The 12,407-nt window shown below is 38.5% G+C and overlaps 1 protein-coding gene across 8 annotated transcripts in view; it reads right to left on the bottom strand.

Annotated features, from left to right (window-relative positions):
- Window positions 1–277: 277 nt before the first annotated feature.
- Window positions 278–12,407, bottom strand: part of PLXNB2 (plexin B2) — a 255,615-nt gene continuing 243,485 nt past the window's right edge. For all 8 annotated transcript variants that reach the window (XM_040061703.2, XM_040061707.2, XM_040061705.2 and 5 more), the window contains 7 exons: window positions 10,889–11,043; window positions 9,115–9,275; window positions 8,388–8,535; window positions 7,814–7,878; window positions 7,046–7,121; window positions 4,983–5,057; window positions 278–2,172 (listed from right to left, as the gene is read on the bottom strand). In XM_040061703.2, coding sequence (XP_039917637.1) covers window positions 2,068–2,172; window positions 4,983–5,057; window positions 7,046–7,121; window positions 7,814–7,878; window positions 8,388–8,535; window positions 9,115–9,275; window positions 10,889–11,043 — 785 coding nt within the window. In that variant the 3' untranslated portion in view covers window positions 278–2,067. The remainder of the gene's footprint in view (window positions 2,173–4,982; window positions 5,058–7,045; window positions 7,122–7,813; window positions 7,879–8,387; window positions 8,536–9,114; window positions 9,276–10,888; window positions 11,044–12,407) is intronic.

The following is a 12,407-nucleotide window of genomic DNA, read 5'->3' on the forward strand; positions in this document are numbered from 1 at the left end:
TTAATTGGCTTTCAGGTCCCAAGATACATCAGGCAGGAAGACCTCACTCTGGTATGTTGCATTACATCCTTGCTTCTCCAGAGTACTGTCATTTTTTCAGAGCAAATGCCAATAAAAAGGGCATGATGTCAGGCATTCCATCTGCAGCATGTGCTGCACTCCTCCGTTCCCAACCACAGACTGATGGACGCTGCTGCTCCATCACTCCCGGAGGGAGCATTACAAATCCTTTCAACACCCATCCCCCCGGTTTCAGTAAAGACCCACTGACACTTTGTGGAAAAAACAACATTGTATTTGATTTACAATTAACAGGATTTACAAATAATGAAAAAGAAACAGATTAGCCATGAAATTAGGATGCCTTTGTTGATGAAAGAATAACTGGCAAAGCACCTTTCTGTAGAAGTCCTATAGCTCAGTCCTAAACAGTATAAAATAACTTACAGCCCAGGGAGGCTCAGGAATGATTATAGACAAATGCAAGAAGTCGAGTACAAAACAAACAAACTGCTCACAGCCTACTGGGCAGGAAACCAGTTCTGGTGAGGCTTTTGATTTTCAGAAACTGAAGGAAAGGCCCACTGACAAATATTAGGAAATTTTCAAATTGGGAGAAAAAAAAAAATAGCAACAGACAGTAAAAGTCAGTGTGTGACAACCTACCAGGCAGGGAGAGCGGGCGGCAGACACTGCGTTAGCTAGCTGAGAGTCAGCAGAGTCCGGCTGCTTGGCAGGACAATGAACGAGGGAGTACAGATGGCAGCACTTCATTAAAATGCTACTTTACTGCCAAAAACTTGCAAGACAAAGAGAAGTAAAGTTCTCTGATGTGCAATATAGCAATTTAAGAAGACGTACCTAACTTTTTGATTTGTACGGAGATTACCTATATTGTAAACACACACTTTCTAACAAGTTATTTCAATTTTCTTTGCTATGGATTATAGTGTGTATTCCATCAAATGCAGCATTCCAAGGCTCAAAACTGACCGAGTGGTTTTCAATAGACGGGTATATGGTTTTTTCAATATCATACTAGTATTTTACATCACAGATACAATAAAAACAAGTGATGGTATTTCTAGGACAGTTCCAAGATTCAAATAAAAAATCATCAGAACCATTCTAAAATAGGATATTATACATAATCAGATCATGTTAAGCAGCACACTCTCGGCAAGCAGCTAATTACAAGCATTCTGCTGGTCATGTTTTTCACACAAAAGTCATTCAATAGCACATAAATACTTATTTTTCTGATCTGCTTCTTTTTACAAAACCATTCATCAGATTCACAGAATTAGTACAAGTAAGGCACATTAGCATATATCATAAAACTCACAATAATAACAAAGAGTTTTAAAGTTTTAAGGACTAATTCCTTCTTTGCAGTGATTTCTGAACTGAACAAGACTTCATCAGTAGAACTCTTCTACACTGACATTATTCCCATTTCTCACACAGTCAGCTGTGGTGGGTGCAATACTGTGCATCATCATCGAGATAAAGAATTAAATTTAGAACCATGTGTGGTAGCAAATCCCATTTTTCCATCTTGCAGAGAAATCGGACACTTTGTTCACTATGTTCATTATGAGCACAGACCAAGTTTTAGAGCTCTATGCAAGTCAATTTCCAGTTATCAAAATAAAAGGGGATATTGCATGTGTCTCTGAGAATGTTATGTTTTCCTAGTACAAATATTGCTTAAGGTAGAAAGGATGCTATAGTATTGAATTTACTTGCATAATGAATCCTAAATGCTTATGTCTCAGATTCTACTAAATCAAACGAACTATGGGTTTCTCTTCTTCCACCCCCCACCCTGCTCCCAACCAAAGGACTCTCTTTCCCACAGAAGATTCATTTACACACAACACAACTTTTAATTAGAAGCATAATTTACAGTAAAAATTCTTTACATTACACCTCTGCTATCAAAAAAACCAGGAAATCTTTCATTTAAAGTTGTAATTATACATTAAAAAATAGAACACTATTTCCTTAACAGGAAGAATGAATTTGAACATCTTCAGATCAGATTTCTTTATTGCGGCTTTTGAGTCAAAGGTCAGTCACTTTATTCTCTAGCGCAGCTGCTATTTGCTGTAAACGGAAGGCAAGCTGCATTTTTTGTGCAGCTGGATCCTCTTCAAGTGCATTTATAATCTGGAAGATATAAACATAGAAAATTTGGAATAATTTAGCTTAAAATGTATGACATAGTTCCGAGACCAAGTGTTTGATACTACTTTGGTTGTAAAGAGTCTTTTGCATTCACTCTGTACCAAAGTCCATCTATGAGGCCCCTTGTTCTATTTTTTTACAAAGACAGTAAAAATGATTGTCTCTGTTACTTTATCTAAGCTGCTGTAATGTTTCCCATTATGTTGGGATACAAGCAAAATAATAGGCTGAACTTTATCTTGTAAAATATTACATTTGAAGATGGAGCAGGCAGGGAAAGAATTTCCTTAGAGCTATTTAAGAAACAGTGTTTTTACTTACAGTGCACCCCATAAAGCTTAAGAGCCATTTACCATTAGTAATTATATCCCATCCCTGTGAGCTTTAGATATGAGAAGCTCCTGGGTGGTCCATGCACAGGCATGTGGTAGGACAGCACAAGGTCTCCTGTGTCTGTAGGCAATATGAGGAATAAAACCAGCGGCTCCCTTTTGGCTCTCACTAAGAAGTGCCAAGACTCTGGCCCAGCACAACACAGTTCAGGAAAGCAAAGAGCTCCTCAGAGGAGCCCCCAGCATCCTACAGCCTCTGCTGTACAGAATATATATGAGAGGATACGACTCTTAAGACACAAGGGATTTGAAAACAAGAGCCAGTAAAGGTCAGGTGTTATGAGAAGGCTTTTCATCAAATAGAGTTTTTTAGGGCTTCCCAGATCAAATTCAAAAGGTTTTAATTTCCACCGTCCTTTAGGAAAACTTTCCCACCAGCTATTAGATTTCTCCATTAGAAAAATGTGTTACATGACAAACCCATTCCTTTTCTAGAGCTGGCTTTATTAATATAAGTCTGACAGTGTAATCAAGCAGAAACCTTTAGCACTGTTTAAATACTATATAAACTTGAAAGTACAAGGACTGTAAAAATGGAGTTTTTGCCTGTCACAACCTGTGGTTCTTACTACTTCTTGAACATCACTGACAATGGAGATGAATGCAGTCAGAATCGATCTAGCCAATAATTTCACTTTGAAGGGCTAGTATAGCGTTTGCGTTTCCAACACTGGAGCAAATTTGTTTAGAAATAATTATTTTAATGAATTTGTTTTTAAAGCGTGAAAATATTTTTACAAGGCAGACTTAATAAACACTTATTGCAGTATCTAAACTGGGTCTAATTTAATTTCATATTGTTTCCTTAATTTAAACAATTATATCTAGCTGTAACTCCTCAAATCTAGACTAAATAATTCATGATTATCTCTGCTGGTGAATATATCCTTCATATAAATGTGGACAATTAGAATGTACCCACTTAGTCATTGTCAAACCCTGCAGAGATGCAGAAGGTACAGCACATGCTGGGAAATCACAGTGTCAGTAATAAAGACAAGGGCAGCTGCAAAATGTACCAATTTATGCAAATTAAAACATTTTCATGGAAAATAAATAAGCTTGATTAATTTTACTGAATGGTTCTCGACAGATTATCTCCACAATTCTGAATTTAGCAGCCTTTTCATCAGATGCACCTCATTGTTACACAGTGATGTACATGGAAGGGAAGAGCTGCAGCTACTTACTGGGGTGTTTTGACCTGTCACTGATGGAGTCCCACAGGCTGGTGACCCTGCCTGAGGTGTGGATGAATCAGGGATTTACAGTTCATCTGTCATTCAGGGTCCCCAGGTGTTTTTGTAAGAGATCAAATTACGGACACATTTGGGAAGGCGCTGAAAAGCAGCTTAGAACTGGGGATGAGGGGTGAGGGAATGCCAAGGGGTTGGACTGCATTCCTCTGCTTCTCCCACTGACCATCATTGCAAGACTTCTCAGGGTGGTTTGATTTTCCCTGCTTGCATCTGTTTAGAAGCTGTGACAGGCTGGCTGTTCCTGTGTAAAGCAGCTGCAGTGAAGGATGCGACTCACTGTCTTTAGTGCTAAATATAAGTGAAAACATGAACGGTGCTGAGGTGCAAGACTAACCGAATGGAGCTCACATGTGCTGTGCTCCTTTTTGATTCAGCATCTGTTCTTACTTGCTTTAATTCTGAGAGTTTTCTGGAGGCATTCATTTCCATGGAAACCTTTGAATAAAAGTTTCCTTCTTTCTTTTTGTTTTCAGATTAAGTTTGGAGAGCCATAGCCACAGCCCAGCTACTCTGGGATATTCTTTGTCCCCCTTTCCACGGGGTGTGAAAAACCTAAGAAACTTTTTAAACTGAAGCTGTGAGTCTTCTTTTGAATCAGGCTACATTCAACAGTTATTCTACTTAGGTTTACCTTAGGCAGGCACTTCACTTGGCATAGCGAAACAGGGATGGTACCATGCACGGAAGTTTAAGGAGCATTTTAACTAATTAAAAGGACATGGCTACAATTCCTACAAGCAAAAGAAGTTTAATGGATTGTTCCTAATTAAAAAAGTACACTGTCTTGAAACCTGATATAACTCTGATGACGTTTTGCTTGGTGACATTCTTATATACTTATTAGGATGGTAGAACTGAAGAGAATTGATTTTAAAATCTATTTCTCTTTCAGATCTTGTTAAACTACCTGTTAAACAGTCCTTACCAAAACCTGATAGCCATAATGAAATTGTTCATTTATAAGCACATTCTCTTGACCAGTGTAATTGCCAAGCAGGGTATGTAACTGCAAGGTTTTTGTTCAGCATTGCTTTTACCTGATTAATCAGTGAAATCCAGAAGTCACTCCTTTAGATTAGTGTTAGCCTTCATAACCTTTTACCATTGATATTAAAGCATGAAAATAAAAGCCATAACTTACCTCATCATAGTATTTGTTAGTGTACTGGTAGAGTTGGTGTAGAGCCACAAGCGTGTTTAAGGAATCGGTATGTGCCTGTTAACACAAGCAGGCAGCAATCATGTCAAAATAGGGTCACACACAGCTGAAAGTTATGCACATGCACAACTGTTAGGTACAACTGACCAGATTTCAAAATGCAAGCTCTGTTTAACTTTTTAAATTACTCTTAGGGCAGAGAAAAGAAGTGAGAAAATTTTTGTTTGGTGATTTTTAGATCAAGACTTTCCCTCTGGTATTTTTCCAGCCTGCCCACAAACTCTTAACATTGGAAATGGAAGATATTTTGAACCCTGAACGTCAAACCACAGGCTACAGCTCAAACATCTGTTAGCAGCACAAGTGTGAAAAGCTAAAGTATTTACTCAGTTCAATCTACATATTGTTGAGATATTAAGCATTAGCTCTGACACAGTCATCATGGGTGTTTGAAATCCTTTCTCTAGCTCTTTTTACATCCTGGAAATTATTCACACCCCACTACAGCAAAGGTGTAACTCATCAATATTATGAGCACATGTACGTTTGGAAAAAGCCACCCAAATCATGAAGGTAGAAAGGTGTGTGGGGGGGGTGTGGGTGAGAAGAGAGAGAGAGAGAAAGGACTTCCAATGAAGCAGGAAATAACCTTTCCATTACTTCATTTTCCCCCTGCCCCCACACATATGACTTATTTAGTGAATGTGCTCTACCTGTCTGAACAGATGTTCTTCATTCAGTTGTGTGGGATTCAAGTCTCTAGCTACGTCTTTAGTCTTTAAAGTTAGTTGAGAAAATGAAGAATTGCAAAATATTGCTACTGGCATAAATGATTACCCAAGGGATAAAGCAGCAGAGAAACATCCATCTTCCCTTGCTCTATAAAAGTCACTTTTAGAGCTGGTCAAAATTTGCAGTGTTCAATCACTCCTTCCATATTAATTTTTATCAAAATTTATAATGAAAATAGAAAGGAAAAACATATCCTGCTGATGTTAAAACATTATATTGAATTTACTTTTAATCACCAAATGTTCTAATTGTATATATATCTCAATTTATGTAATAAATAAAATGAACTGTAAAATGAAATGTCACTGCAGATGAGTTTTGTAGTGAATGACTGAAAATAGAAATGCTCTCATGAGGATGTTGATCTGCAAAATGTTAGGTCCTAAGGGCACTGAAATAAACAAACCGCAAAAAATTCCCCCGACATGCTCCTTACACTAGAACTCTTCAACTAAATTAAGCAAATGAGCAAACCAGCTGGTAAATACACTGCCTTCTTGCTCAGGCTAAACAACATCTTTAGGACTGGTGAGGGACTCTCCTGGTTCTCCAAGTCAAATGGAGTTCTTCAAGGGTAAGACCCTGCTTGAGCTGAGCTGAGCTGCGAGCAAACAGGCTCAAGACTGAAGCAGGTTTTGTAATTACTTTGTTCCCCCCATCTCCAACCAAAGTCCCAGATAGCAACCACCCCACTCTGTTCTTCTCCACGTGAGCCACAATAAACTACAATGCCAAAACTGCCACTGAGCTAGCACATGATGGACTTCTCGCATGCAGCATAAAGCAGAAGTATTGCTCCTGTATAGACAGTTCTAAAATATGCTATACTTAATGTTCATGCCTCTCCTTTAATTCCTGGAAGCTAATTTTTGCTGTGGTAGCAGTGTGAATTCAGTCACTACTTGTTATCAGTATGATCAATGCTAAAAATCCTCTGTATGCTGTGGAGAGAAAGCTCAGTTCAAGAGTGCTCTAAGTTTTCAACACTGGATGTGAAAAATCCAAACACTGTGCTCCATTCCCTGCATAACTCAGATAGATAAGTGACAATAAGGATTCTTGATTCCATTCAATAATCAGCATTTCAAAGGTCTAACAATGAACAGGAGTATTTCAGTATTTCAGGAATATAACTCATTCTGATATTTGCACATACAAAAACCCCCATTTGTTGAAATAGAAAGAGAAGACAACAAAAACCAGTGCTACTCTTGGCTCCAATTTCACAACAAGAAAATGGATTATATTCTTACCCTAGAAATCTCTGCTAGATGGGTATTCATGTCTTGGTCACTCACTGGCACCATCTGACGAATACCTTTATAGTAACTGCAAGAGAGTAAAAAAGATTTTCAGTTAGGTAAAATAAACAGCGTCCTTCTGGTAATTCTGCCATTATTTCAAACATGCTTCCTTATTAACACAGGAGATACTCTACCATAACTGACCAAAGATTCCTTCAGTAATCCTACCTTCTAACATTAGTACTTTTGCAGTAGAGGCAAATCATGCCCCACTGTACAGGAATGTATCACAGGAAAAAAAATCTGTAATTGTAGATAATGATTATTTTAGGTCTTAAAACTGGCAAGAGTTTTGTTCTGTGGTAGATCTTCCATGATATTAACAGAATTTCCAATTAGTAAATTAATAAAGTCAGAGACAGAATAGAAAAAAAAACAACTTTCTGAAAATGTCTTCAGGATTTGGTCACTACTGAGTTATGGAAGTACAGCATTTTTAGACAGATCATGTGGGTAGCAACTATGACTGGAGAAAACAGCATCGTATTTTCTCTTGAATAAATCTATTAATCTGTCTTTACAGACGAGAATACACAATGGGTCATAACAGAGCTCCATTTCAACTCTGCCAGTGCCACCACCAAGGGGATCTTTAAACATTTGGGTGTAAAATTTTTAATATTTGACAGCTGACTGACTATATCAGCATTCCTTTTTCCTCTTACACAGGTTTAAAATCCTAACAACTGAATAACCATGAAAAGAGTTGATACTTACTCTTCCACCATTTTCTTATAGTTAGAGATTTCTTTCGCATAAAGTAATTTATTACTTGGAGAATCCTGAAAAATTTAGAATACAGAATAGCATATTAATTTATGAACATTTCTAGGGAGCAAAAGAAAGTCAAGAATGCAAGATCAAGCCTTTATATTCACATACACTTGAGCTTTGCAGATATTAACATTTGGATACTTATTAACATTGGTTGCATTATTTCATAAGAAGATGATTTTTACACATGACATTACTGCTGAGTTTTACAAATGTACCAATGCAACGTGATAATAAATTATTGGTGGGCCTGAAATAATCAGCTCTTAAACGTGCTTTTTATAAAAGCAGTTGCTATTTTCTCCTTTTTCAATAGTATTCATTGAAATACTATTGTCAGTATACAGAAATACTGACAGTTCACCAACCTGTTAAGTGGTGAAATGTTAACTTCATTATAAAACTAAAAAGAAACGATCAAGGCTGCACCTCCTCAGAGAATGGGTATTGTCTGTGAGGATGCCCTTTGTCTCATCAGGCATGAGCATAGTCGGGATGTAGAATGCAAATCACTTACTCTGCTTAATTTGTGCTCTGTTCTTGTGCAAGCATCCATGAAAGTCTGTGCAATGACTGACAAGGAAGCATCCACTACTTCATGAACGTGAACATCAAAGATGAAATGGGGATTTTTCAGTATGTTTACCCAGAATCTAAGAGGCAGGCTGCAAAGCAATGAAAAAGATAAATAATCCTTTTTACGCAATAAATATTCTACAACAAGAAAATCACATGAAATTAAGTATGGGCTTTGCATTTAGATCTCCTCACAACAGTGATGTTTAATTTTATATTTCAACATTTATACAAGCTTGTCTGGGTTCCATGCCTAAAGACCAACTCTACATCTCTCAGAAAAACTCCTATGAGAAGGATCCTGAGTGCCCCAAAAGAGCAAGGAGGAATGTATGCATGGTCAGAGAAACTATCAAGTAGTTTGTATTAGATTTTGTGCTTTGACAGGTAAATCTAGTCCCATTTGTCTCTTGCTTTCTTCTTCTCTGAGGAAAGATAAAAGGTAAAATATGGTAAATCTGCCAGTGACAGTCCCATAGGTAAACTGGCTCCATTTTTTTGCTGCTTCTAGACTTACAGGGAATCTTTTTCATCATACAAATGTATTATCTCAATTAAATGATTCTGAGGATTATAAATGAAATTTACTTTGATTTGTGGTAAGAGTGCTATATACCTGGGAATTATATTCTTATTTCTCTGCAATACAAGTATGACTCTGTTCATACCTGTTTGTTTTCCAGATGTGAATGGTATCTTCATCTTTGATGTCATGTTTTTCTGCTTGCTCATCAAGAAAGTCAAAGAAGTACTTCACAGCTGGTGGCACCACATGGTTCGAGTTGAGCACACTATGAAAGAAGTCATCTACAAACTGCTGAAGTGTCCCCTAAAAGCAAATTTTAAAAAGTCAGTTACATTCGTGTTACAGGCTGAACTCAGCATCTTTGATTCCTTTGGACTTAATCGAGTTGCCTTCACTGATGGCCTTTATCCTGAGTGATAAGAGTGACAAAAAGTAAACAGTATCATAGAGTTTGTAAACTGCCAACACAGTAAAGACCTTCTAGAGCACATTTTTGTGTTCTAGACTGAAAGGTTGTCACTTCACCAGAAATTCTATGGTTTGCACAGAAAGGTGTGCCTTCTGGTTGACAGAATAAGCAGAAATTGGTTGCTACATTTATCCTTCAGGGTAATTGTGCACATAAAATAATTTTTAGCCACATTTTAATGGTTTTGCAGCATCCTACATCCAGTTTCTCTGACACCAGAGCACTGCAATTTTTAGGAAGAGTCTGAGAGGAAGAAGTACCAGTGAACATTTGCCCTTTTTGCTTAAGGGCAAGCACATGAGCCCCATCAGACACTCAGTCTGATGCAGTTTCATGAGATTCATGGAGCCCAAGGAGTGAAGTGTCCAGAAGGGCTGTGTTCTTGGATTCTGCCATCTGCCTGGATCTTAGTAATGGCCACCTCAGAGACTGTTCCCTTGTTTTAGAGAGGACCCTGTTGAGGCCACAAAGAGTTCATCCCCAGTCAACTGATTGGCCCTACAACACCTTTGAAGGACTGTGTCCTCTTTCCAGCCATGACTCCAGCTGACAGTGTCCAAACAGCGAAGGGACCCAGATGGCAAGGAGCTCCAAGACATTCTGCTGTCATCCAGAACACACAAGTCCCAGGATTGAAGGGGTAGCTGTGATCTCAGCTGTAACACCTCACCAACATTTTATGAGTCAGTAAAGCTCTAGACTAGTAATAATCTCTAAAATGGCTATTGGGAATACAAAGCTGTGGCTTTATTAACAGAAAAAAGGGATGCAAGCATCTTTTTGGCTCTTCATCCTGAGTCTATGTCATCTATCTAAAGACTTTCCTTCATATCCACTTCCACACTTGGACAAGTAGCCTTAGCTGAAGCCAGACTGACTTCATTTTCACAAAAGGAGCCTGGCTTTTTGGTCATTAAACACATTATTCTAAATTCTTACTGCAGGGAGAAATGTTTCCAAAAATTATTTTGCTTATTATCAATTCTGCACTAAAGGCACTAAAAACACTCTAAAAGGGTTATTATTATTGGAAACTTTTTTTTTTTTTTTTAAGGTTTTACTGCAGCATTGGTCACATACAAGAACAGGGAAATATAAGGATCTGTAGGAGTTTATAAAGCGTTCAGTTCAAAAGAAAACCCAACAAAGTGTTATCTAAACAGGTGGCACAGAGCAGAATATCCATCTTTGTCTTGCAAGGAAAATCCTTATTTAATGATCACGTAATCATGGTCCTCAGCTTTGATCAAGAGTTGTACTTTATCTCTTTCCCAGTAATGTTCCTCAGGGCATGTTAATCACTTGAAGCCTTGAACACCAGCTTGTATGTTCATGACACATATACCAAATCACAGCTGAACACGTGACTAATATTTGCATCTATTTCCTCAGTTGTATCTCAAAATCTGTAGAAGTAAGGTGTTACTATAGCACATCTGAGCCCTACCTTCACAGAAAGAAGTCTGGTCAGGTAGATTTCTGTAATAGCTTTGGTCCTCTCTTTTTCTTTCACGCTGCCCCGCTTTGATTTACCTTCATCCATTTCATCCACTGGCCGGACTAGATGCCAGACCTTATTTTCATCTTCCAGGAGTGCATGCCCTAGAAACAGTAATTGCATTAATTATAAAAAACACACAACCCCAAAAACGCAACACAAAAGTTATCATATACATATATGTACATGATCCCTATCCTTAGCATACCTGTCCTCCTGCCAAGGGGATCTAGATTACTCTGTTCCTATGTATGTCCAACATATACAACTCAAGTACTAAATGTTCAGTGGCACAGAGGTGAAAAAACTTGCTTTTGTCAAGACCAAAGGGAGAGGAAAGAATCACACAACAGGAAAACTCCTATTTGGTCACTGTCCTGGTTCAAGCCAGGACAGGGACATTTTTTGCAGTAGCCAGGAGGGGTCATGGCTGGGACACTGAGGTTGTCCTATATCACCTCATGTTATTGTCACAGGTGAGGAGAAGGGAGTCTCCTCTGGGGAGAAGGAGTTCCTTCCAGTGGAGTAAGTGCGGAGGGAACATCGGGGTAATGCCAGTTTCAAGCTGGAGGGAGCAGTGGGGAAGCATGACAGAGGGAGCTGTCAGGTACTGTCTGTTGTTGGGGGCTTCCATGATTGTTTCTTTTCTTGTATCCACTGTCATTAGTTTTCTTTTCTCATCTCATTGCTGTTTTCAGTAAATTGTTGTCATCTCAACCCATGATTTCTACCGTTTGTGTCTCCCATTGTCTTCTCCATCCCACTGTAGGGGAGGGGAAGGTGGAGAGGGAAGTTAGCAAGAAGTGCATGGCTTGGTGTAGTAGAAGACTAAATTGGAGAATACCATTCCTAAATCACAACAGCCATGTAAACACAGTATGTGTATGTTTTGAGGTTCACACAATCAAGTTCTTTACTTCTTTGTGAATTCTCGAAGACATGATCAAGTTATAGAACCCTAGCTAGGTCTGACCCCACAGCCAGCACAGAAATACCAATTGCAGCCTACTCCTGGTACAACCGTTTTTCTAGGTAACACCATTACAATTCACATCTTTATCCCAGTTGCTGAGGTGAAAGTACGGTACCTCAGTTCAAACCTTCCCTTTATCAACATTTGATAACCACTACTTGACTATGTAGCTGAGTGGCGGAAAAACACATCCCTTCACTGAGATGACATGAACTCCAGCAGCCAGAGGTAATGACTGAAGAAAATTCATATCCATTGTAATAAGATTTTTTTAAAAATTTGTTTGTCAGTATTCATAGTTTAAAGCAGAGGGAGAGACTCACATTGAGTGTGTTGCGATAAAGCAGAAACAGGAGTAAGCACTTGGATGATAATGACAGCTCATCTGGTTTCAGCACTTCCCTGTGCTACCTGGGGCTTGGCCCTGCACCCAGTCCCAGGGCTTGGACCAATGATCACATAGTGGATAAAAGCAATTTTGCATATCAGCATCAA

The sequence above is a fragment of the Hirundo rustica genome, chromosome 4, assembly GCF_015227805.2.
Source record: "Hirundo rustica isolate bHirRus1 chromosome 4, bHirRus1.pri.v3, whole genome shotgun sequence".
In the NCBI taxonomy this organism is placed as follows: Eukaryota; Metazoa; Chordata; class Aves; order Passeriformes; family Hirundinidae; genus Hirundo; species Hirundo rustica.